The sequence below is a fragment of the Eutrigla gurnardus genome (assembly GCF_963514095.1).
Source record: "Eutrigla gurnardus genome assembly, chromosome: 22".
Classification (NCBI taxonomy): domain Eukaryota; kingdom Metazoa; phylum Chordata; class Actinopteri; order Perciformes; family Triglidae; genus Eutrigla; species Eutrigla gurnardus.
In genome coordinates, this window is record NC_139933.1 from 18358233 (window position 1) to 18384412 (window position 26180).

Consider the following 26180-nt stretch of genomic DNA (forward strand, 5'->3'; position numbering starts at 1 on the left):
AAGGAGGCTGGTGACATCATCCACGTAGTTCCTCAGTGGGGGTGGCCTCTGACCACCACCCCTCTGTGTTTAACATCCTCACTGTTATAGAATACCAAATTAGATAAAATACCAATAAATACCAATTAAAATGCATGCAGACTGAATGTACACTGTACAGTTTACATTCTGTCATTTCCTACTGATATAGAGTGCTGGTGGGATACTCACATATTATATATGTCAAGGTAACTTCTTGTTCTTCTCTTCATTAATGAATATGCTGAAATCACACTGAATGCAGATTATGCCGCCTCAGCCCAGCTCCCCCCGTGCACTTTTACCAATTGAGTACCAGAACTGCTAACATTCAAAAATAATTTATTTCAGAAATGTACTGTGATCATATATTCATTCAGATTCTGCATGATAAGCGCTTGTTTGCGTACAATTAAATCACCCCACAGAAAAAAAAGAAGGTGACTTTTTTTTTTCTTTGCTTTTTTTGAACTATGGAAACTAGGAACACACCACTGAGTCTTCACTATAGCGTTATGAGCGCGCCTCAACAGGTGGGCTGGATAGTGCCGGCCCCTCTGCTGGCATCACTCCAGGCAGGTTTACAGATGCTGCAGGACAATCTCTTTAGAACCAGACACACAGTGAGTGATCGGTAAAGCTTACGCAACAAGAAGTGTAATGGCACGCACACATACACATGCCCACACACACACGCACACGCGCATTAGCATTTGGGACAATACAGTCACACCTGAATAGTACAGAGTGATTGATTACACAAAAGGGAAAGAGGTGAAGCAATTCAATGACATCATCTCCTGGTGCAGGGCTCAGCGCTGCTCCGTGATTGTGAGCAGTGACAGAGAAAAAAACAAAAAAAACCACAACCTTTTGTTTCTTCTCACAATGAATATTTTAGCAGAACCAGCAGCTGTGCCCGCATGTGACTGTGCCGCTCTACTTCAGACACTTCTGACGCTCCTAAGTTGGATTTCAAAGCATTTCAGTCGATGTACGCAGAATGAGTCTGATATGAGTGTGTGTGTGTGTGTGTGAGCCGGCAAAGGGTGTAAAAGTATGAGTTGTGAATGCAAATTAATTCACAGCCCACATCTGTCAGGATTAAACGAAGGCGCTGGGAGCGCGAGGCCAGCCGTTATGACGACGCTGCAGCCGAGGGCACCGTCAGCAGTCCCCTAACAACGTGGTGCCAGATATCATAAATAAAAAGGGTTTTCTCTATGAAGGCATCTCTGATCCACTGTGACACACTCAAAAAAAAACATTTCAACACTTTCACTTGAACAGATTTTACACTCATTTCATATATCTGCAGGATCCTTCAGGAACGGCACAGTCATCGCCATTTGGACCCCGCCATTGGCCAGTTATCCAATTCTTTTATGCATTTGTGTGCTGAAGGCCAGAGAGCTGTTTCCATTGAAAGCCCACGATTGTTTTTCGCCGATGTCCGTTATGAACTCTCTCCCGGCCAGCACGTTAAAATGTTTACAAATTTGGCATGAATTCCACATCCAAGTCTGTCTTTTATCACTTCCTCTTTTTTTTGTTTTTGTTTTTTTTGTATCCAGTTCATCCAGTCCCAACGAACACTTGTCCTTTTACTTCCACTCTCATCTCCGTGGACTCTGCATTGACTTGATTTAGTCTTTTGGGTACATCTACTATATATATATGTATATATATTTATATATGTATTTATAAGTGTGTGTTTTCAGAGATTCTTGTGACTGTACAGAATCAAAGCGATTTACCTTTTGAATGTGTTTAAAGAAAAGTACTTAAAAGGAAATAAAGTCACGCATGCAAATAGTTCAAATCGCAAAATTAAAAGTGAATAGATGATGCAGAGAGTATTTTATCAACTGGTGAGAGAAATCTACACTGGCACACTTCCACACATTAAACAATAAAAACAGTGCTCTGATAAGTCTCATAGTGTTGTTCCGCATGTATCCAGAATGACTACAGAAAAGGAAAAAAAAGAAGAGCAATAAAAGCAAGAAAGGCGTTAATGACATGAATGGGTTTGACTGCGCTTTACTCTGTTCTCCTTCAACACAAGGTGGGTAGATACTTCCAGAAATATTCATGTCCTTTTTCAGCATTTTTCACACAAAGGAGGAGAAGCCAGCGATCGGGGCCCGCGAGCCAGGGGCTAGGCTGCTTGGGGGCCTGTAGAGGGTGCTGTGCTGGCTGGGGGGGTTGGAGCTCTGCTGGGATGGTGTGGGAGTCCGGCTACCTTTGGGCCTAAACAGGCTGCCTTGGCCCTGGGGTGGGCCCTGAGGTGGGCACTGGGGCGGGCCCTGAGGCTGGCCCTGGGCTTGTTGAGGCTGGGGGCTAGGCGAGCTGAGCTGGGGTGGCAGCGGAGGAAGAGGAGGCAGTGGCGGGGGGGCGCAGTGATCCGGGTCGCCCGACTCGGACTCGGTGTAGCTGTAGGCCTGTGCGCGGGATATGCCCTTCTGCTGGCGTCGCCAGGAGTTGTAGTAAGTGGGGTCACTGATGTAGTGGTTGACGAAGGAGTGGGTCTTCTGGCGGTTGGGGTCCACCTCGTACTCGCTGTCGCTGCCCTGTAAAACAAACAGACACACAGCGATGAATGCCGTGAGCGTGTGATGACTCGTGTGTTTCCATGTGGAGCGGTTAGAGATGCTGAGGCTACAAATGCAAATGAACATGATGTTATTGAAATATTCTGAGCAAAGTCATCAATTAACAATCACCCTTGTCTAAACAGCACACACATGCACACACACACACACGCACGCACACACACATTTACAACACAGCACAGGAACACATGGACGGCAAAAATGGTCAAAGCATGAATACGAAAGGATGTTACTGAAGCGTGCATTTAAATGGACAGCACAAGATGGCAAAGGTCAATTTATCTTCGGGACTTTTAATCAGTAAGTTCAGGATCTAAGATCTTAGTACCCCCCACTGCGCCAGCAAGACAGGGGTTGGGGGTTGTGGAGCACAGTGCGCCACCTCAAACCTGTAGTGGGAATCTGGGGGAGAGGACTGGATGGGGGACTAGCAACAGGAACCAGTCACCTATCGGGTGACAAACATTCAAAGCAGGCAGCCACAGGAACCTCACCAAATGCAGTGGAAGTGTATGTAGGCCACCTGTCCCATATGAAAACACCAGCGCCTCCTATGGGTGAACAAAACAATGGGTTTTACAGTACATCACCGTAACAGAATGATTCAAATGGCCCAGTCATGATGATGAGAATATCATAATATGGTATACATATAGAAATATATATCCTTTGTGCCATTCTGGTGTGAATGGTGTGAAATGCAAAAAAAAAAAAAAAAAGCAACGTAGGTGGTGCAGCACGTTCTCAGACAGAAATTGTGAGTTAATTTGGAAGGAAGAAGAATTCAGTTTTGAAATCCGTGGGAAGCCATCTGTGAAGAAAAGGACAGTGACCTCAGCACATCCTCCTGCCTGACCTTCCTCTGAGCTGGGCTGAGCTCCAGGTGCTATTGTGTAGATGTCAGGTTACATTCCGCGTGTCAAACAAAAAGCGATGTCATCATTGAACATTGGGCGGGGGAGGGGTTACTCATGGTCAACTAATTGCCTTGAAAGGAAGTTGCCAATTGGCTAACTAGCCTGTGATTAATCACCTGGATGCAAAGAACTTAATACACCGCCGACTGCCAAGAATTGTCACCGCATAATTTCCCAAAGAGGCTTATTCTTTTCAGAAAAGTACACCGCAGACGTGCTGCCGATGATTGTGACTGTCTCAAAGTTCTCTCTCTCTCATCCCTCACATTATCCCACTCAATCTTCTTCATGCATGGACACGGCTGCTGGCACACACACTCTCCAAGGATACTCAGCTCTCTGTGCTGGATATTACACAGCACATATGTGATACATATGGCAGGAGGCTCAGATTTCCCTCAGCCTCAACACGTCTCCTTTGACCAACCCCTTACAGCAAGACTTTTCTTTTGCCAGTAGAGCTTCTAAATGTCCAAACAAGCCACGCTTGTGTTGAATATCCTGCTTTTTTTGGTTCTTTGGTTCTACACAAAGGAAAGTCTCCCACTCACACCCCACGCACATACTTTTCCACAAACAAATCAATGTCAGACATTCTGTCCAGCAAGGTTTGAGGCTTTTCTTTTATGTTGTTTTTCCACTCAATAAAGTGAGCAGGGGTGTGAGATGCATCAGCGTCTCTCCATGTTTGCGGTACATTGGTTACATTGTTGCCCAATAGTAAATAGTTGCGGCCAACCAGTGTTGAAACGCATTCCAGTCCTGCCAGTGTGTTTTGCAACACAACGACATCCATTTACAGTGGACCAACAAGATATGCTGAGCCACTTCAAGTGGCGTTACCTCACTCTAAAAGAATTAACACAGCATTGAGATGTGTGTGTGTGCGTGTGTGTGTGTGTGTGTGTGTGTGTGGTGGTGGTGGGGAAGAGTGAGTGCAGACCAAGTGTTGACACAGCGCGTGGTGTCCTACCGCTGCCTAGCTGCTCAACAGTTGCTCTGACTCTTGAGGAAGCGGCGTGGAGACGCTGTCGGCACATGAAACAGCTCCATGCTTCAACTCGTTAGCCGCTAATTATGGAGCCGAGCGCTGTGAAAGGAAGAGACTCCAGGCATGAAATGCAGCATTGCACCTGAGCCTCGAGGGAACAGCCGTCATATGTATTCAAGGCTGTGTGGAAGACAGACACACACCAGCCTGCCAGGGACTATTATATAATTATATAAAGCTTTTTTTTTTTTACATCGTTATGATGTTAAATCAGGCAGAGAAAGACATTAAGACATCTATCTAATTAACCGGTGAAACCTCTTGACGGTTGTTTATTTTCTCATCGGTATTAGAAAGTTGCCCTGTGGTTCCTGTTTTAGCATCTCTGACATCGTAGGCAGGAGAACAAAGCAGGGGAGGGAAAACAGGGAGAACACAACAATGACTGTGCATTAAATATAGGAGAACATTGCCCTACGGTGGAGATAAACTGGTCATTATTGGCAAAAAGAGCAGGTGTTTGGACAATCTGTCCCCCTGAACTTTGATCTCCATCTAGACAGAGTTTAACTGAAAATTTAACATGTCATATTAGCATTAACGCTATTCTTGTTTTTATCTATATTTATGCCATAAGTTATTCAAAAAGGGTTAAAATGCTTTGTTAATAATAGTATTTCCTACGGTTTATATACGGTAATGCCGTGAGACTGAAACAACAACCTCCTGGGGAGCCCCATTACCTCAGAGTGGGTCAGTCCTTTGTCCTCTAGTTATGGATTATTGCAATGAGGAGGGGAAGCAAGGGGGGGCTGCCTATGTCACTCTCATTGATGAAGTGAACACAGCAGGGGTCCACAGAGACAAAGACAGTATATGTGGGGCTCGAGGGGGATTAAAAAGACCAGAGACATTCGGAGTACAGACATGTTTTACTCTTTCAGCCATTTCTGTGTAGAAAAAAAAAGATTAGAGAGGAGGGGAAAAACAGGAATTAAAAGATGTGTTTTTGGCATATTAAAATGGCTGCTGCATCAAAAGTAAAGGAAAAATAAAAGGAGGGATATAGCAGTTCCAATCCCCTCGTAGTTCTACAGTGTATGTTGCTTCAGAACAACTATGATCAAGGGATTTGAGATTTTGTTGGGCATTAGTGCTGTCCCAGACCGGCAGACTTTAATGAGAGCAATTGAAGCATATGCTTTTCCTGCGTTTTCCAACTCGTTATTTTTTTCTTTTCAGAATTTGTCACCCGTATGTAGTTTAATGAACTACGTGAGGCCAGGTTTCATCTCACAATTCCTCCTTCCACCATTTCCGTCTCTCTCCCCCCACGTTCCTGTCTAATGTGCAGAGTTCTGAATTATTACAAGTTAAATCAAATTTATTTGTCATACTTTTCCCTTCATCCTCGGTTATGGTATCATACTTCAGACCGGGCCAGTCAAAACAATGTGGCGCGCTGTCACGAGAGACAATCCAAACATTACAGCAAGTATTCTCGGTTGAGGCCCAGCCAAAAAATCTTCCGTTGCCAGAGAAAGGCGAGGAGTGGGAGGAAGTGCGAGATAGACAGAGACAGGGAGGGGCAGAAAGCATGTAAGAGAAAGCAGACATATTCAGTTCTCTCCCACGGAATGCCACACTGCAGAGAGAGTGTAATCTACAATCTCTGACTCAGAGATCATCTATCTCTGACTGGTTTCGGCCTTAAATGACAGATAAACACAATGTCACAGAGACAACCTTACAGAGTGAGAACGCTCATACTCTAAAGGTCACTGAGCCAATAGGCAACTCCCTGCATTGACCTCGTTGTCTTGCCTAGTCAATGTTAGCTTCCTCCATCCCCTCTTCAGGAGGAGTACAATAGTCATCTTATACCTGCTGCTGGAGCCTCCGGGGGTTAAAGAGGACAGACATCACAATGTCACACTGATAGCTCAGAGTTATCCGCTCAATGAAACTTCAAAGAGCATTCCTGGATTTTACCGAAGCACCATTGGGTGCTGATCTGGTGGCCTGTCAGGGGGCACGGCAGGCAGGGCTGTGTGGTGTCGCCCATCAAAGCCATGATGTGCAGAGATGCAACAGGAAGGCGTCGTCATGTCGGGCGGGGGGGGGGGTTGTATTAAGGCGGTGTTTGACAATACACAAGTGCCAACAGTAGATATGTCAGGACAGGTGATGAAATTCCAAATTTATTCATTTGAGGGGGATGTTATCGTGCTGTGAAAGGTCCTGTCTGTAACGATTCATTGTCGGGAGATTTTCATTTGATCTGGAAATAGGACTTAGGTCCCGATAAGGCCAGGTGGGGAGAGATTTCTGGCTGCGGAATTCACACGAGGGACACATCGAGCTGAAAGATGCTCCGAGATAATTTGAGAAATGCAGAGAGTAAAGAATTTGTACATAAAAGAGAAGACTGAAAGAAGCCTGAAAGCGAGGGGAACTCAGGACCTGACGCCTTTTCTTCTGACTAGGATCAAAACCAGACTGCATACCGCAACATGGTTCAACCAAAGAGAGCCGCGGGAGGGAGGCGACATTAACAGAACAGAAACAACATAGATGCATTTAATACACGGGGGAGTGGGGGGGAACAACACAGATAAAAGAACATGTAGGGATGAAGGAAATTCCCCAAAAGAAATAGACTCAAGTCAGGAAATCAGAGAAATAATGGTGGGCGGCACGTAGAATGATCAATACGAAGATAGAGAGACAGAGAGAAAGACAACATGTATTGATTGCACTCATTTACTTGGCTCAGCACATAGCAAAGTGAGATATTCTAGCAATATTTGTCCTGACAGTGTCTGCATAGAGGACTCTAAAACTAGAGATTTAAAACCATGATATTTGACTTAGATCATCTTACCACAGAAGATGAGTGAAAGCCAATACAGTATTTAAGTTTTCCTCAGAGTCTAGTATTACTGACTCTGACCTTAGTAACAGAAAACTCAGTCGGAAAGTTGGATAGGCTGCCTGGCTGAGGTACCTTCCAGTATGTAACTTGAAAATAAACTTTGCAGAGTGCATGCGCTCTCGTCATGTTACATAACAGTAGAGCTCAGTGCAGCGGCCTGGATCGCAGGTGGCTGTTTGCAGAGTGATGTCCTCCACAGGTCACTGCCTGGTCCAAAAAAAACGCTTTGCCATCAAAGATGAGTCATTAATCTCTCATCTCGCCTCGTGCATTGCTATACTGATATCATAACCTCTGCAGGCCAAATTGCATTCAGTTGAATGACAGAGAAAACACAACATACGGACACAAACATGAATGGACAGGAAACACTACACGGCCGACAATGCAAAGCGGAATTCAAGGAGAAGACAGCGTGCACACAGACACGCAGACAGACCCTGAACACTTTACACCCAGACACAAGACGAGATGGTTTTCTTGAAAAAAGGAGCTGCTACTGCACCTGTGAGTCTGAGATTTCGGAGGGCTTCTCAGTCAGGCTGCTGCTCTCGGCGGGGATCAGGTCGTTGTACTTGGTGCTGACGTCCTCGTCCGAATAGTGAAGACTCCCTGGACTGGGCCGAGGAGGAGACCTGGGTAAAGATAAAGACCGATTATCAGAATAATCCAAATCAACCTTGGTAGACTTGTGTCTACCTTTACACTGTATTTCAAAATCACTCAAAATCCAGTTTATTACTATTATTTTTTTTTCCCGTCTTCATTTCTAACATTTGAGTGAATGCACTGATATTAATGTTGCTGCAACGCCGCTGTGGCCGAACACCCATTCATGGGACTGTAAAGTAATGACGTATTCCTACACATTACTTTGCAACAAAAGATGAAATAGTTACAGCTGCAATAACTATGCAGGCTTCACGTGTCTTTTCAAGGTGACTTTTGTCATGTGACCATGCCAGGACGCGTCAACTGCCAAGTCTGTACGTGCTGAGATTGGATCTTGCTTGCATTGGGATCTGATAAGCCAGACCACCTGCCAAGGTGCCCTGCCTCGCATTGTGTTCTCATCTTAGTGAGGTGCAGACAGCATGTGGGCACAACCTGAACTACTTTTCAAACATAGGCTTGACAGATTAAATGTACTTATCAGAGGATTATCTTTGTTAGGGCGTATCCATCGAAAAAACAAGTCCACTAATATTGCAGGGAGGAAGAGTAAGGAGACAATAATACTTTCTAAGACTTTTATTGTTAATAATTTAAAGGAAATTAAATGTGTTCTACAGCCGCTCCATTGACCCCGAAATATATCTGATTACTATCCAATCAGGCAGGTTGAAGTGTCATGTGCGGACACATTCTATCACATTCACAAATCTGTTACTTAAAGTCCGAGTTGGCAAGTCCGGCGGATCGAGGGCACTCTGTCAGATTTTTAATGTTTACAACTCTCACGCTCCTCCCCCACGACCAACGAGCTCCTCCCCCACGACCACCGAGCTCCTCCCCCACGACCACCGAGCTCCTCCCCCTCGACTCGTGCCCTTTGAAATCCCTTAGATCACGCCACCTTTGAAACGCGGGTCCGATGTTGACTCTGGTTTTATCACGGGCACCGTCGCCATCTTTCTTTTTCTCCTTCTTTTCCACCGGTGTTTTCCTTTCCTTGGTTGTTTTAGACCTTGTTTCAGTTTTAAACCGAGGAATTGGAAGCTTGTTGCTACTTCCCTCCACCTCCCCCCTGTGATAGTGGTACGACCCGAGGGAAGATCTGTGTGTGCATGAACACAGCCCTGCGTGCTGATTGGACAGGATGATCCGGGCCGGTCGACAGGCTCTACGTGCATGTAGTGGCGCGCTTTTTTTTCTAAAACCGGATGATTTATGTCGTTCTATCGGAGCATAGTGTCGGCTTCAGTGAATATGATCAAAAAAAATGTTGCCGACTGGGACTTTAAACTGGACATGCTGGTTTGTAACCCATCGCCTCACCCAAACAGGGCCTGGATTGCGGTCTGAACGCCTGCTAACTTTTGTGTTTCTTCTCAGCAGACTTTGGTGAGGACAATGACACCATAACTAATAGAAACAGCAGTCAAAGTTGTGCAAATTAAGTTGTTGTCCTGTAAATAACCTTTGGCCTTTATTTATTGAATTCAGAAATCTTATTAAATCACATTCTGATAAACAAGCAACATAAGCCGTGCAATGTCCCGAGGTGGGAAGCACTTCCTCTGTAGTCTGTGTATCGCTGTCTGTCTGGGTGTGTAGCAGCTTGATGAGAATCATGGGACACTCATGAGATGGCTCCCTACAGCCAGTCTCTCCTGGAATAAATCATTCCCCCTGATCCAGTCCTCACTGTGGTCTGTGGAATGTCAAACCACCGGGCCCTTGTGACTAAATCATGAACTGTACTCTCGCGGTGCTCAAGGGGTCATCAGACAAATGGCAGCCTCGGGCTTTCTTCAGGGCAAATGTAATCTGAGCCTATGTGAATGACTGCCTGCATTAGTCTATCAGTGGCATCCTACAGTGATCAAATAAGTTAATATATGATAATATATCATTGAGATTGGCTTGGAGTGAGAATCGGGTCGAGGAGAGGTGTTGAGTTAACCTGAAAGCTGAAAGAAAAGAGGGAGCAGGGAGAAACTGAGGGCAGAGAAGGATGACATGCTGGAAAAACATTCCCTTAAATGGTGTGGTCTAGTCAGGCGTTCTTTAAGTAAATATGAGAGGGGAAAAAAAGCTCTCTGTGCCTAAGCTCCTCCGCACTTTCCACTGTCGCCGGTCCTGCTAAACAAACACCCATCTGTTTCTGCTGATTGGTGCTGGTTTGGCTGAGACTGCTGGGACACGCAGGCTCCTGTAGACTTCCAGGTCTGCAGCGCCGGCTCCGCCATCCATTGCCAGCGGAATAGCCACCGTACACGTCGAGACCACATTAGCATTTTTTCCAAATAAACACATTTTGAAAGCATTTCAAAAATGCTGTGGGTAAATTCCTGCAGTTTCACAAGTGTTATTTTCAGAGTGGTGTGGACAAAATGGAAAAGCTCTGCAAGGAAATAAAAGAAGGACGCTGTAATTCAATTACACCTGATGAGTTATATTAAACTAGAGTTAATTCATTGAACTTGAGTGGAAGGAAAAGTGTACACCAGAGAGCTACGTGCATAAAATGTACTGCAGGTCTGCTAACGAACGGAGAGGTTTCTGCGTCCAGTTGAGGGTTTTCTACAGAACTCAAGTGTCTACAGACATATTATGTGACTGTGCTGACAATCAACACAAATTAACCAGGGATTTATTTGAGTTATTATCAGGCTCTGCGATCGCCTGTAGGGGCTCATTAACATGTCCTGAGTGTTCATGAGCTTTTGTCACTCAACGGTGTTTAAAACCATGTTAATCTACAATGAAATGACTTTCACTAAAACACCTCCTGAAACCACAAATCAGTGTCACTGTGAGAGAGAGAGAGAGAGAGAGAGAGAGAGAGAGAGAGAGAGAGAGAGAGAGAGAGAGAGAGAAAGAGAGAGAGAGAGAGAGAGAGAGAGAGAATGATATGATAGGGGAATGATGCTGTTAATCCCTCTTCATCACAGCGGCGGTAAAACAGTGGTCTTCTGGATGCTGAACCTCAACCCCAAAGCACATCTGCACTCCTGCGTGTCAATCCTAGCAGGTGTTTATGTGCTGTCAGCTGTAGAGCACATAATACTCAAGATGGTTCAAGTCAGTGGTACTGTATTCTATTCTTACCATTCATTTTATATCCTTACATCACTAAAAAGACAGAAAGGCAATTCAAGTAGCAACAGCTTCCGTTGACAGTGGCTCAGAGCGAACCGCATTGACCGACCTGCAACAGTGATTGAATTTACTGTCATGCCTCTCGGCCATTTTGTTAAACTCTGGACAAATGGTCCTCACACAGAGAAAATCTCTGTATCCAAAATCAAACACGGATGACATTTGCTGCCTGGCACTGCTCTGAATTACAATGACTACAGTGGGATTAGGAATGTTTGATTTCTGATCCTGGTAGCGGGCGGAGGACTTCATCCTGTCTTTGGTATTCTGAGACCGGGGATCAAGATGTGGCATTAATCTATAATCGGGGGGCTCAGGTGTTGGGATTTGGGCTCCTCCGCTATGGGACGAGTTCAAAGAGCGCTGAGTCTGAGAGTACATCTGCGCATTCTTTGACTCCCCACCCCCCCTTCAAACCCAGAGACATAATAGGAAGCTGCCTGGAAGCTCCTCAAAGACTCAGAGCTGCTTTGATCTGTCCTCAAGGCCACACACACACACACACACACACACACACACACACACACACACACACACACACACACACACACACACACACACACACACACACACACACACACACACACACACATCCACACATACATAGACATTTTCGCACACAAAACAAATGTACTTTTCACTATATGAACATGCAGACTCATGCACACACAAGGCTCTAATTCCTTTTTGGTGAAACATCAGAGTGCACCTGTCTCCTCCGACTCCCATCTCGTCCTTAACAACATGACTGCAGCTGCCTCGAAATCCACTTCTTACCACAAAAGGTATTAATGATCTAATGCAAATGATTAAGTCGGATCCAGAGTTGGACCCTGCAGTATTCTTAGCCCAGATGTGCTATTTTTAAGATTGGCTTGAAACAAGGTCACGGACCCGGCATGCTGCATGTCTACAGGTGGGATTCACCGAAATACAGAAGCTCGTTAGAAGGGAATCCGTAGTGAGTCTTTTTAGGGGGGTCACCATTCTGCAGATCCAAGATTCAATTTGCCTTTTAGAAGTCACTTTCCTTTATTTTCCAGCACTGACGTCTATGCCACTGGTACACGATGATCCTTCTAGATCAACAGGTCATTGGTGTTTAATGTCCTGACAGCTGTTGTTTATGTTTTTTCAAAAACAGGAGAAGCTACATGGTGTCTAGTACTGCTTTTAGTCTAGTTGTCAAGAGGAGAAGACTGAAATGTTTTCAGGCATGAGAAAAAGTTTCCTCTGATAGCCAAATGATCTTAATCTTATTTCATTTTGACCGTAAATCGAGCTTCTGGTTTGAATATGATCAACAGAACGTTTTAATGTGTGGTTTTGATGCTGCGTGTAAATCACTGACCTGGTGTAGACGCCGTTCTTCCTGCAGAAGGAGTTCTTCACAGACAGCCTCCGGTTGTTGAGCTCCAGGGCGGGGAAGCGACCTTCGTCCAGGCTGACCATGTCTCCGTGGGTCAGAGCGTTACAGTTGGAGTTGTTCCCTGGAGAAACGTACAGAGACACTGTGTGACCACAGGCCCGATGGAGAGCAGGTTAGTGCACGGGGAGGATTGATGACCCAGGACCCAGTGATCGCTGGGTGAAGGAGTGAACAAAATGAAGAATAAGGAGAGACCACAAATATGGGGATTAGACGATTAAATTTTGTTGCAAAATGACAACATGGGCGAATAAACCTGAAGAAAAACGGGGAGTACATGTCTTCACAAGGAAAGTATAAGTTCATTTTGATATTTTCTTTTCACAATTCTCCATAGTGTTAATAGCACAGCTTTAAACACACAATGAGAAATTATTTGCTTTTTTTTCAAGCTGAGTTACATGAAAAGATCCAATACCACAATATGTCTAGCTTTGGGTGTTATTTAGTGAATTTTAGAGGTAGAGGTAGTATTTCTTACCTTCATTGTATCAATCCTCTCATGTCACTCTCTTCATGATAAGCCTACTTCCCAAAACCATGAACTACTCTTGTCTGAATGGACTTCAACTTCTCAACTCTTATGTCAGGGCTGTAGTGGAGGCTGAACACGAGTGTCGTGTATCCACTTTATCCACGTTTACCTTCCCATGCCGTTTATGTCTTCCCTAAATATGTTTTCAGCTGCATTATGGTGCTATGGTCTGTTGTCTGTGACCAATCACTCGCTACCAGGAAGCGGCAGGTTGTCTCTATGGATCAGTAGCTCGATACACGTTGGTGTGGTTTGTAGAATGGACTGGACAATGATATTAGGTGATTTGTGAAGCGTCCTGCAGTGACTCACCTCCTACAGACACAAGCACAAGGCCTCCATTACAAAGTCCAACAAGCAAGACTTGACCTTTTGAATGTTGCTTTAGTTTGTATAAGATGACACATTCAGTCAGTGACGATGACGTCACCACTGTTGTACACAGCTCTTTGCTAACGAGTTCTGTTGAATGCGTTGCTTTTTTTTCTCTTCCAGTATAAAGTCCCAACGAGCAGGTGTGGATGATGTCGGTGCATGTCATCACATTGTAGGGAAATAAAGAACAAGCACTCTGGCTGGAAGTTTACTTCTTCTGATGCTTTTCTAACAGAAACATGTGTGAACGTGGAGCTGGGCTGCAGCATTGATTACACATTCACACTTGATGCTTCTAGCGACGGGAAGATCAGCCAGGAGGCTGAATGAAGTGACAGGCTGCCTAACAGCTGTACCCAGAATTCTCCAATACAATTCATTGTACATGTATTTTACAGGCAGTGGTGAGACAAGCAGTGATGAGAGAGGAGGGTCAGGAGGTCAAAGAGAGGGAGGAGAAAGAGAGAGGAGGATAGTAAGAGGAAATAAAGAAAGAGGAGAGAGGAGGAAGAGAGAATGACGTGACAGATGTAGAGAAACAGAGAAGAGGAGGAAAGAGAGGAGAAACAGAGAGAAGAGGAACAAAGAGGAGGAACACCTAAAGTTTAGCATGTTTCTGTAATGTAATTACATTTGTGGTTCCCAGAGAGGTGCCTTTGATTTAGTGTGTTTTGTTTTTCGAGGACACAGTTGGTTGATCTTTTTTTTAGACCTGCTGATGTTCTGTGCTGTTTTATTTTTGATTAAATAAAACCTTACACTACAACAGATGTATTCATTCTGGAACCTTACTCAACATGACTTTTAATAACAGAATTGGATGTAGTGACTGAGTGAAGGCATGAGAGAGACTCAGTGATGTCCTTGGTAATAGACTGCAGGTAGTCTCCCATTTCTTTTCACAAAATCAACATTCAAAAATAACCACAATGTTATAACCATAACCAATTATTTTGACCCTGATGTCACCAGTCCAGTATGGTACAAAATATAGGCAGACATCGCGCGGTATATCCAGGTCTGTCTTGCTGCATCGTGGTCCATCTGATCACAGAGGTCAGAGTTTACCCACCTCTGATTTGACCACTACAGCCCTGCTTACGTCTGCAGCTTTGTTTCTTAAGCACCGTGTCTATAACACAATAACCCAGAATGACAAAGGATATTTCCAATACAACATCACAAAGTCATGAGTACAAATTACACAGGTAATATACCCAAGCTCACAGAAAGACGTGTACAAAAATACATCAGAATATGATAAATGAGTGCACCTCTCAGTGTAAACCTCAGTGGATCACCAATGAATGGGCAAATAACACAACTGTGTTTGCATGGACTCCCAGGCGTCCCTCGTGATTAATCAAACCGCCAACTCTATAAACTGAGAGTGACGGGCTTGCCACAATGCTGCGTAGTAGATGAATGTTTGGCGCCATTGTTGCTTGCCATGCCGCAGGTTAAAAACCCTTTCACTCATCCTGAGACTTATGAGGGACCAACAGCAAGGGCCAGGACCTCCGCGGTCGCTCCGCGGCTACTCGAGGTCACTCGGTGGATACGCAAACACACAGACGAAGATAAACCGCTGGGGAGGTCCAGGGGCTCGGGCCAGATTCCTGGAGAGGAATATGGAGGCTTTGAGAGCCTCTTTGTGCTAGAGTGAGAAGGAACCTCTTGTTTTCCCTCTGTCAGTCACAAAGATGGGCAGTGACCCGCAGGGACCCCCCTCCCCTCCCCTGCTGGCAGCTAAACAGCAACGGCAGAAGTGCTGAGCCGAGGGAAATGCCCGCTGATGTCAGAGCAGTACTGGATGGACAAGTATGCTCCTGCTTCCCTCCTTCTCTGCTTGTTTTCCTTCTCCTGCTACTAAGTTAATTATCGGATCACTCAAAGTTACAAGAAAACCCTCTCAAAAAGTTATCTCAAGATCACTGCTCATTATTTGAAAACTTAAAAATATAATGAAATCGACTCTTCCTATGAGGAAAATGTCAAGTCATCACATTCTTTCCATTCCACTGGGGTTGGAAAGTACAAGACGTCTATAACAGACTAGTTAGAGGCTCTGTTTAAGTGTGTTCACTCACCGGATTCTGACTTCTTGGCATACTTCTTGCTCTGTCCTCTGATGATGAGGATGAAAACCAGCAGCAAGATGAAGATGAGCCCCACCAAAGCCACCACAACCAGGAACCACCACTCCTCGTAGAAAGGCGCCACTTTTTGGGCTGGAGAAAAAAAACGCAGAAAATCTTTGTTAAAAAAAAAGGGCCAAATTTATGTCTGAACAACCGTAGGGAATTCAATTTAGTCTGAAAAAATAAAATAACGTAAATACAATGTAAAATCATCAACCATCAAGAAATCCATGAAAGCTCACCAGATATAGAAGGAGACGGTAGACTGGGGGAGCCATAGCCGTAGTCGTTCACTCCGATGACTCTGAAGTCGTAGCTGACTCCTTGCTTCAGCATGTCCATGTTGAATGTGTGTGATGTTACTTCCTTGGGGATGTCCTTGATTAGGATGTCCCACAATCCCTCATCTGTAATGGAGTTTAAGTTGTAATTTTGGGTGAGTGCGGGGTCTGACGAGGAAAATTAAACTTTTAAAGTATGTGAACAATGTCAATATGTCTTTGCTAACAGGTCGGTTGTTTTGTTTGATATAAGGCTCCAAGTCTGGCTGGCGGCTACCGGGGTAATTCATAATTCTTGCAAATATTACACAATCCATCAGTTCCACCGCACCCGTGGAAATTTACAACCACCGAATCTACATCATAAATAGTGGTGGAGCCATATTTCAAACGAAGCAATGTTAGATGGCTTGGTGCTTGCTTTGGAAATCCTGCCAGGGACCATTTATTACACATCACTGCTTGTAAACATCAATGTACGTTTGACTCTTTTAATGGCAGTACACAGACATAAACAAGCACTGGAGCTGATCCGTCACATTGCTAAACTTCGGCAAAAGTTAGAAAAGGCTGACGTAATTTGATCTGAAGACAAAAACAAGTCATCATGTTCTACGATACTACAGAGAGTTATGGCCCTTGGCATATGGAGATGAGAAGACGAGGGGACGCTTGGTTTAACCATCTTCCTCTCCCCTAGGCGTTAATCTACGCTATATATTTTCATCAACAGTATTGCTAATCTTTTCTTAAAATCTAGGACTCAGTACCCGTTTCAATTTTACCTCACAGGTGGTGAAACACATCCCACCCTGTGAGTCACCTTCCATTCATCACCTTCTTAACCCCGCCGGGGCCTGTCAATCACAACTGGAACCTGATGCCAGTTGTCTCGACCGCAGCACCGTGATCAATAACCCATTAAAATACCGATGAGGCAGACGACGGGGCAACAGAAGTTGACACGCAACACTTTCCTAAATCAAATTATCAAGGAGGCTATCATCAGGCTTGGCTTTGCAAATTCATGATTGAGTGGAGAGCACTGGTGAGGCACACACCTGAAGGTCTGGCCTCGATCACGTAGCGGGTGATGGGCGCCCGGCCCGGGTCCCCGCTGGTCCAGTGGATTGTCAGTGCCGAACCATAGCGTGTGATAAAGGGTTCACCGGGGGGCCCCGGGGCTCCTGAGGAAGGATAAATAAGTGTTCAAGTAAAAAGAATTAAGCAACAGTTTCATAAACAAACGTGACGGGCCACCTACCTTCTCCCGGGCCGGTGGTGATGTTGGCCTCCACTTCGGGCCCGTAGATGAAAGTCTTGGCCCGGATGCGGAAGTTGTAGGTGATGCCATCGGCCAGGTCTCTGAGCTTCAACCAGAGGGGGCCGCTCCCCTTCACATCCACTGTCACTGTCTTACTGACGCCTGGGGGGGAGGGGGAGTGGAGACAGTCGGCACAGGCCACTGAAGGCTCTAGATAAACGAACATTTAGAGCAGGTCTTACACGGGCCAGGCAATGTGGGAGCACACTCAACACAGGTAAACACACGCAGTCATGGAGTTAGCACTGGAGTCACAGATCATTATTGATGAGTAGAATAAGAAGGTACATCAACGGTTGCAATGAAATATAAGCTGTTAGGTGATGATTAGCTTACAGCTAGAGAATAATGCACACTACAAGATTTTGACCAGGTTAGGGTAAATGTATCGATAATCCTATGAGATCTTGTCGTGTGCATACAGCTTTAATTGAAGCCAGCAGCAATTTGGAGCAGTAGGTTAGAATGACAGCTACTCACCATCTACTGGTGTGCAGGGTTCATAGACCAGACGGTAACCCTCAATGATGCCATTAGGGAAGGTGGGCTCGCCCCAGGACACATTGACCGAGGTGGTGGTCAGCTCACTGAAGTGGATGAAGCTTGGGGCGCTGGGAGCTGGAACATTCAGAGGTCAAAGGTTAAACGATGCAGAAGGGGGTCAATAAACTTGGTTAAAAAATGCTGGAGACTTTTGGTGGTAAAAATGTGTGCATATGTCTGAAAATGATGAACTGATGTGATGAATGGTTGCTAATGAGGCCCAAATATCAAGTCCAGGTCAAGTCCAGGTCAAGTATCAAGTCGCTGAGTGTGCAACTCGAGTCCCCATGGCCGTGTCTTTGTTTGCCAGCCGTACTAATTCACCATCACGATGAACTCTCAGCCTCCGGGCCGCAGCACAGCTGACTTGTGACAACCGCTGTGCTCCAAACCCAGTTTGCCCTGTTGTCTTTAAACATGTCGAGCAGAAGACGAGAATAAAAGACAAAAGCTCCTTTGTCTTCTAACTATCTCCACAGTTCTCCCCCCTCCTCCATCTCATCATCTGCTCCCCCCTCCCACGACAGTGACCCAAGAGGGAAAACACCCCAACAAGGCTGTGAACATGCTCTTTCCCTTCCTTTTTAACTGGGCCAAGTTAACAATATTAAAATGCACCCACATTGTAAACATGGCTCATTTTACACAGGGGCTTGACAAGAGAGAAGAAAGTTGGGTAAGGAGCATGGGGAGGCGGCGATGTTGTCTGTACACACAGCGTTGCTGTCGAGAGAAAACTTGCTCAAAGGATCTACTTTTCAGATGAAACGGGAGATTCAGCAAATGAGTTCAGAGAGGGGTTTGCTGATTAGGAACTTATGCTCAGTGTGTGGTTCCGCTAACATCGTTTGGCACGCTGACAGCAACGATTAGCTTCATCTTCACATCAAATTCTTTCCCCATGGTTGACTCCTCCACCAAAAAAACACACTCAGGTTTCTCCAAACTGACATCAGCACCACCGACAGCACATAAATATGACAAATGAAGGAACACGGCTGTACGTGGTTTTTAATTTATCTGCTTTAGTTGCGTTGTCCCCGTGAGCTCATTTGTCTTCAGCTTGTCTTCCTTTCCTCGGGAGCTCTCCATCAAGTGTTCATTCGCTGCATGCAGAAGTATTTGTTTTCCTTTATTGCTTGATTGCAGGAGTCGGGTTGCACACATTCATGCTGATTACAGAATTAGCATATTTATTGGTGTCTTGTGGTTAGATTTACCTGCTTGCTGAGTGCGTCCCCTAGTCGGCGGGCTGCGGGGTCCATCCCCAGCCGCGTTGAAGGGGGCTACACTGATCATATAGGTGGTGTAGCCAGTCAGGTTCTTCAGCTTCACGCCTCCTTCCGGCATGAACAGAGTCCGCAGCCGCTCCGTCTCGTTCTTACGCTGGAATTCCCAAAAGTAAACCTACATGGAAGAAGAGTCATGAATAAAATTTAATGCAAGTCTATAGATGCTGCTTGGGGAATACGGATACTTATGCTTCCATAAAACTCAGTCCCATTTCAAAACTCCCTTAAGGGAGAGCAGTTTCATTTTATTCCCCATAAATGTTTTCTTGAGCAACACGCAAAACCTTTCAGTGAAAGTCCCTCTGGGTTAAATGTGTAAACATGTGCATTTAATGGTAATTAATATCAAATAGACGTAGTCTCTTGCAAACAACAAGTATTTGAGTATTTATATGAAGATAAAGAAACCAGTTGTGTTGCTCATGGAGAAGGAGGCCCATAATAGGCGAAGCTCCTGGGCCCAGAAAGCGTGTATCTGTCCCACGGTGTTACATGATTTCAATTCTCTAATGCAGATTGGGTCCGGACTGCCCTCATGCTGGGAATCAACTCCACTGTAATGAACTAGAAAGCCTCCTCTGCAACCTGCAGTGTCACTGCAGTACGCTAGCTGCACCACAAAATCTCTCATTTCATTCAGGTTACTCCATAAGGTAACCCAATCTAGTGATATCATGCTTGTATGGATGTGTGTTAACAGGGTTTTCCCATCATAAAACCTGTGGAATATTCTCTATTATATAATGTGGCTATGTGTCTTCCCTATATACACCATTATACTCAACAATGACATTTGCTTCCTTTTCATTAGCTACAGTGTAAGTACATAATGGGGCCTATTGACATGTTCTTCCCTCATCACCTTGAGAGGTAAATATGGTTGTGAGTGGGAATGGCTATATGGGGAACTATGCACTTGTAGCTTGTAGCTGACAGAACTCTTATATTTGCGCACAAATTCTTATTATTTTGAGTGCGTATTTGGTATTGTATTTTTATTTCCTTTCTTACACAGCTATACATCATTTTTTTTATCCATTTACTGGATGCAGTCATAATTAATAATAATTAGGTATAATCTGACCTTGTAGCCCTGGATGTCTCCATTCTGTGCATCCACAGGAGGAGGGTCCCACGTCACATCCAGCTGGGTGGCTGTTGCAGACTGAATGGCCACATTCTGAGGGGGGGCTGTAGGCACTGTGGAAGGCCATCACACAAATTAACCATACAAGACAAGCTGCTACTATACTCATTGACAGGCAACATTATAAGCACGAGAAACTAAACTATTCAACCTCGGCAGAAAAGCTCTGGGATGTAATAAAGAGAAAGTAGGCCCTGAATTTGAGCATGCTTCCCAGGAGTCCTTGTGGGCTCTGTTAGCAGCTGCCGTATAGAAAACGCTTAATTCCAATTGCATTGAATGTGGTCAAATCATTTTACGTGTGAGACTGTGCTGATTGAAATGAAAGGAAGCATACATACCTGCTTCTCCCACAAACACCTCCTGTGGCGAGCTGGTTGGCCCTTCACCCACAGCGTTGTACACACTCATGCGGATCTCATAGCGCTTGTGTTTACTTAGCTCTGCAGTAAAACCAACAGATATATACAATTAGTAATAATATGTAACAAATCATAAATTGTACTCTTTAAAAGTTGAATCTCCATTTGCTCCCAATTTTAAAGAGCCAATAATCTCTCCACCGGTTCCACATCCCTCAACCTCACTCCAGGTGCCTCAAACAATTAGTAAAAGTCTGGAGTGCAATGACTTAAACTCTCACTGGCAGGCCACTAATCCTCACAACACCGCTACCGGGAACTGAACACTGATGTTCTGCTGTAAATAATTACAAGGGTTGCAACAGAAATATGTGACCATCTGCTTTTGTAGCGGCTCTCCAAATAAGCTGACATGAGCAAACCGGGGAGTGTGTTGGACTGCGTGACCTTGTGGACTCTCCAATACAGAGAGCTTCCATTGGCCTTGAGTGTAAAGTCACTGCTGTGTGAATATAAGCAGCCAGGTGTTCATTTGTGCGACACCTCTCTTCAGCGAGAGACTTGAGAACATATGTTGAGATTGGATATAAAAATAACAATGAGATTGGTGGATTGAATCATTGAAAACATGCGTGTGTGAGATATAACAGAACTTACTGCCCAACTCATGCTGCGTGAGGGTTGAATCACTCAGATTCTGGACGCTGTATGGAGCTAGGTAGGAAGAAAAGAGGTAAAATGAGAGAGAGGTTGTGGAGAAAATGCTTCTGTCCAAAGTCTAATATTTTCCTTATTGAGAAGCACTTCACTGTCATAAAAACCAACAACAACCACAGTGATCATGCCTCTGATTGAGCCCCAGAATGACTCAACGGGAGTAAAATTACAGGCTAAGTTACACAGAGCAATAGAAACAGAGCACTGCCTGAGTAAACCTAATAATAGCTTGCGGCTGATAGCTACTGATCACAAGATGAAATGTTTTTGCTGTGAAGTGCCAAGAGCAGCGGGGAGAGCTTGGAAACAGAACAGGGTGGTGTGTGTTTTTCATCTGAATAGTCTTCACAGGAATAATCAACCTTGACAGAATCTCATAATTGTGTGCATTTGTTACTGAAGTAAAACATAGAAAATTACACTTTTATACACCCAATATAGCATTTGTGAAGGAGTTTTTTTTCCCTTGGTTAATTTCTTAATGCAGCACTTTAATAAGCATACCGACACAGACCGACGGTTCTAAATGAAAATGTTCTGCTGCAAAATGTATTTGTGTGCAGGAACTGACAGGCGTTGGTGGTAAAATGCTACCATTTGTCATGTGAGCTGCAGTGACGCCTCACCGGTGAGATCTCCCCAGGTGGACATGCTGCTGATGGAATGAAGAGAGTAACTTCGGAGACGGTCGTACAGCAGCTCACGGTATCGGATCCGAAAGCCCAGTAAGATTCCATTTATCTTCTCCTCAGAGGGGGGCTGTGAGAGGAGAGATGGGAGTTCAGATCTAACGCAGCAGATCTCTGCAAAGCTGAGCCCAAGAAATAGCTTATCATACTGAATGCGACCCCACCTTTTCAGTTCTAAAGCAGCCATATAAATTGCTAATTTAATTGTAATATGGTTTTTACTTGTATGTTTCTTCATTGGAAAATTCCACTTCACTCTTGTCTCTAATGCTGCATTTCCACTGCACTGAAAGGTACGGCTTGGCCAACCTTTTAGGTGTCCCATTAAGCACAGGTAGTGATAGTACCTGTGCTTTTTGTGGTCGAGGCTCCAAACGAGCTGAGTGAATACTCGAGGGGAGAATTAAAACACTGCAGACTGCTGATTTTTCAGAGAGGATAGACACTAAAATACCCATTGGCGAGACACGGGACATCCTGCACAAACCTCTCATTTTTACACAGCCAATGCAATGTTTTTATTCATAGTCATTGCCAGCGTTACTCAACGGGAGTTTCCGGCCTACACTGAGGGAGAACTATCCACAGTGGACAAGGACCTGGGACCGAAACTAAGTTGAGTCTAGCTGAACAATCTAGTGGAAATGAGGCATAACTTACAATCACTGAAGAGACTTACGGTAAATGAAACGCATGAGGTCATCCACCATGAGTCACACGGAGAAATCCCCCAATGGTTGAGCATGAGAGAACAGGGCCAGAGGGCAGGAGCAAACAACTACCTCTCTATCCATATAAACTCTACAAGTGTTCTCCATAAAAAGCCAAATTGTGGCTCGGAGCCTCCTGTGTTCCTGTTTACGGCCTGTTAATTCAGCTGAGGGTGTGGGAGAGAGTGTTTTTGTTAAGACTGGAAGTACAGGTCTACTCTGTGTCCTGCTTCTCATTACGCTACTTTCTCAGACCCTCATGGATTTTGCAAACAATAAATCACAAAAAACAGTTAGACTGTCTCCTCTTACCTGCCAGCGGATCAGCACCGATGTCGTTGTGTGTGGCGTGACGGACAGAATTGTGGGTGCTTCGTCAGGCGCTGTGGCAATAAAAGTGAGATAAATGGGCTAAATTGACCTGAAAATGTGCACAATGCAAGATGCTAAATCTACCATGGGTGCAGTGGCATTCATGGAGCATAAACACAACCGATGACAGATGAACAGCTGGTTTAGAGAAGCTCTCTTTAGTTGGTTAAAGCACCACTGGGCAAACGTTGCCACGGTTACTGTTAGTCATCTCGTCTCATGGAAACTGCAGATGGTGTGTACATGACATCACCTGCTGCCTTTGCCAGTAGTGTCTGAATCGCAACAATAGGCTAATTCATGCAAACAATAAACTCCTTTCAGTGTTAAAGTGTGCATGTTAATGTCACGCCTATAAATACCTACATAAAGTATACGTGCGCACAGTATATTTGATACATTGTCATATTAAACCTGCAGAAGCTTTATCTTTTATACGAATAGTTTGATATTTTGGGATGTACGCTAATTTGCTGTTTTGAGCAAAAACAGTACATAGAAGAAATGTTGCTTTTCCACGTTGACAGATGCAACACATGACATACAGTATAGGTGAGCTTTAGACTGTGCTGTTAGGTGGATGGATTTCCTTTCCAGCCTTCTCATAAAGACATGAAAGTGTAATCCGGGACTTCCGGTTGGCTACAGAACAAGATGGCAGGTTGAGCACTTTGCTCCCGCGAGTCAGCGTATTATTAACCCCCGCTAGCTTAATTAAAATATAACGAAGTGGTCTCTTTTAAGATTATGATGGGGGGAAAGAAAGGCAGAGGTAGAGGGGCGCAAGATACAGCAGAGAATGATTCCCACCGTGCAGAACAAGCCGAGGACGACATGCGGGGAGATGAGGGCCAACATGGCGGCGACTCAACACCGGGAGCGGTGCGCACAGGGCTTGAAACTATAAGTAAGCAGATCAGCGAACTCAAGTCTGAACTAAAGCAAGACTTAAAAATGTTCAAAGACGAAATTAAACGTGACATGAGAGAAGAACTCATCGAGTTCAAGCAAGATGTTAACCGGCAGCTAGCTACAAACATGCTAGCCATGCAGGAGCACAACGAGAAGATCGACGAGATGGCTACGCGGATCGACGACACCGAAACGTGGAGCGCGGAGGCTAACGCAGCCCTTCAGCAAACCATACAGGATCAGCAGAAGCTAGAAGACAAGCTGAATGACATAGAGTCGAGGGCAAGACGAAACAACCTGAGGATCCACGGTGTGCCGGAGGACGCAGAACAAGGCTCGGTGATGGATGTTTGTCGAAAAACTGCTCCGGTCCGAACTCAAGCTGAACGACGATGTGGATTTACAAATACAACGCGCACACAGAGCCCTGGCGCCCAAACCGGGCCCAAACTCGCCTCCAAGGTCTATTATCATCAATTTCCAGCAATACAGCACCAAGGAGATGGTTATCCAAAAAGCATGGCGACAGAAAATCACAATGGGAGAGAAACCGCTGTATTTCGATCATGACTATACAGCTACCGTTCTACAACAGCGCAAGGCGTTCACCAATATCAAAAAGGCTCTCAAGGAAAAGGGCATTCGTTTCCAGACGCCCTTCACGCGGATGCGCATTCACTGGGAGAGCGGTGTGCAGGTGTACGGCAGTGCCTGGGAGGCAGCGCAGGAGCTCCGGCAGCGGGGATACAGCGTGGAGGTGCCAGAGAGACCACCCGGTAGGAGTCACCTGTTGGAGCTTCTCCAGCGGGCTACACCGTGGCAGCGAGTGGGATCAAATGCAGATGTAGGCACTGCCAGACGCGCTAAAGAGCGCCTACGGAAATTTCAGCATAGACGCCAGGAAGAACAGTAGTGTTTAAAAAACTGATGGTAAACAAGTGACCCTTAACATAATAATAAACATTGTAGTCATGCGCTGGCTGGCGGGGCAGCGAGAGTCCGGCCCTATCAACGGTCTCACACGTAAGTTCAAGTGACAGTTTGTAGCGGACTAATTGGGGAGGGGGCCCTTTCCTTGTGAGAGGTTTATTTCCCCCTCAGCTGAAAACTGGAGAATGCTCTTCAGACTTTGGAAGTCCTTTCACTTTACTGTTATAATGCTTGTTCTAAGCTGTTCTGGGCTTGTTATTGTGTTCCAGTTATCATTGGTTACTAAGTTAAGCCTGTGGAAACATAATGTTGTAAGATTGACTCAGTTAAGTTATGATGCAGCCAGATGAGGTAAAGCTAATGTCCTTAAATGTGAACGGTTTGGGAAACCCGATTAAAAGGTCTAAGGTAATGGCAAAATTGAAAAAAGAGAAGGCAGATATTATTTTTATGCAAGAAACCCATCTCTCCCAACAAGAACATGAGAAATTGAAACAATTTGGTTTTAAAAAATACTTTCTATAATTCATTTGTGCAAAGTCATAGAAGAGGGATTGCTATTCTGGTCGCTAATAAATTCAAATTTGAATCTTTTAAAGAAATAAAAGAAAAGGAGGGCAGACATCTCATTGTTAAGGGTAGGATTGAACAGGATATAGTAACCTTAGTAAATGTATATGCACCACCTGATACTAACAAACTGTTTTTCAAATCATTAATGGATGTGATTGCACTGGAAGTGTCTGCATATGTGGTGGAGATTTTAATGTAGTATTGAGTCAACATTTAGACACAACTAGCTTAACGAGAAATAGAAATAAATTATCAAAATTGATTAACACAGCCTGGGATGATATCGGGTTTTGTGATGTCTGGAGACATATTAATCCATTTGACACAAACTACACTCACTACTCAGCTCCACATTGTACTTACTCCAGGATAGATTATTTTTTTATGCCAAAAAGTGACTGTTATAGGGTAAAAGAATGTAGAATTGGGGTAGCTGATGTCTCTGACCACAGTGCTGTGTACTTGACAGCTCAAATAGAAGGAAGGAAGAGGAAGACGGGTTGGAGGTTAAATGTAGGTATGTTAAATAACAAAGCAGCTGTAGAAC

At 44.7% G+C, this 26180-nt stretch overlaps 1 protein-coding gene across 8 annotated transcripts in view; it reads right to left on the reverse strand.

Annotated features, from left to right (window-relative positions):
• Positions 1-342: 342 nt before the first annotated feature.
• The window catches only part of sdk2b (sidekick cell adhesion molecule 2b), a 278032-nt gene continuing 252194 nt past the window's right edge, over positions 343-26180 (reverse strand). Inside the window, exons 32-46 of one of the 8 annotated variants that reach the window (XM_084002119.1) lie at positions 23159-23229; positions 22074-22206; positions 21388-21444; positions 20710-20811; positions 20306-20421; positions 19150-19336; positions 17867-18004; positions 17327-17488; positions 17124-17249; positions 16024-16188; positions 15731-15871; positions 12653-12791; positions 7982-8111; positions 3128-3184; positions 343-2591 (exon numbers count right to left, since the gene is read on the reverse strand). In XM_084002119.1, coding sequence (XP_083858245.1) covers positions 2133-2591; positions 3128-3184; positions 7982-8111; positions 12653-12791; positions 15731-15871; positions 16024-16188; positions 17124-17249; positions 17327-17488; positions 17867-18004; positions 19150-19336; positions 20306-20421; positions 20710-20811; positions 21388-21444; positions 22074-22206; positions 23159-23229 — 2183 coding nt within the window. In that variant the 3' untranslated portion in view covers positions 343-2132. Of the gene's footprint in view, positions 2592-3127; positions 3185-7981; positions 8112-12652; positions 12813-15730; positions 15872-16023; positions 16189-17123; positions 17250-17326; positions 17537-17866; positions 18005-19149; positions 19337-20305; positions 20422-20709; positions 20812-21387; positions 21445-22073; positions 22207-23158; positions 23230-26180 lie in introns of all 8 variants that reach the window. The other 7 variants (XM_084002117.1, XM_084002116.1, XM_084002115.1 and 4 more) reach the window with 7 other exon arrangements.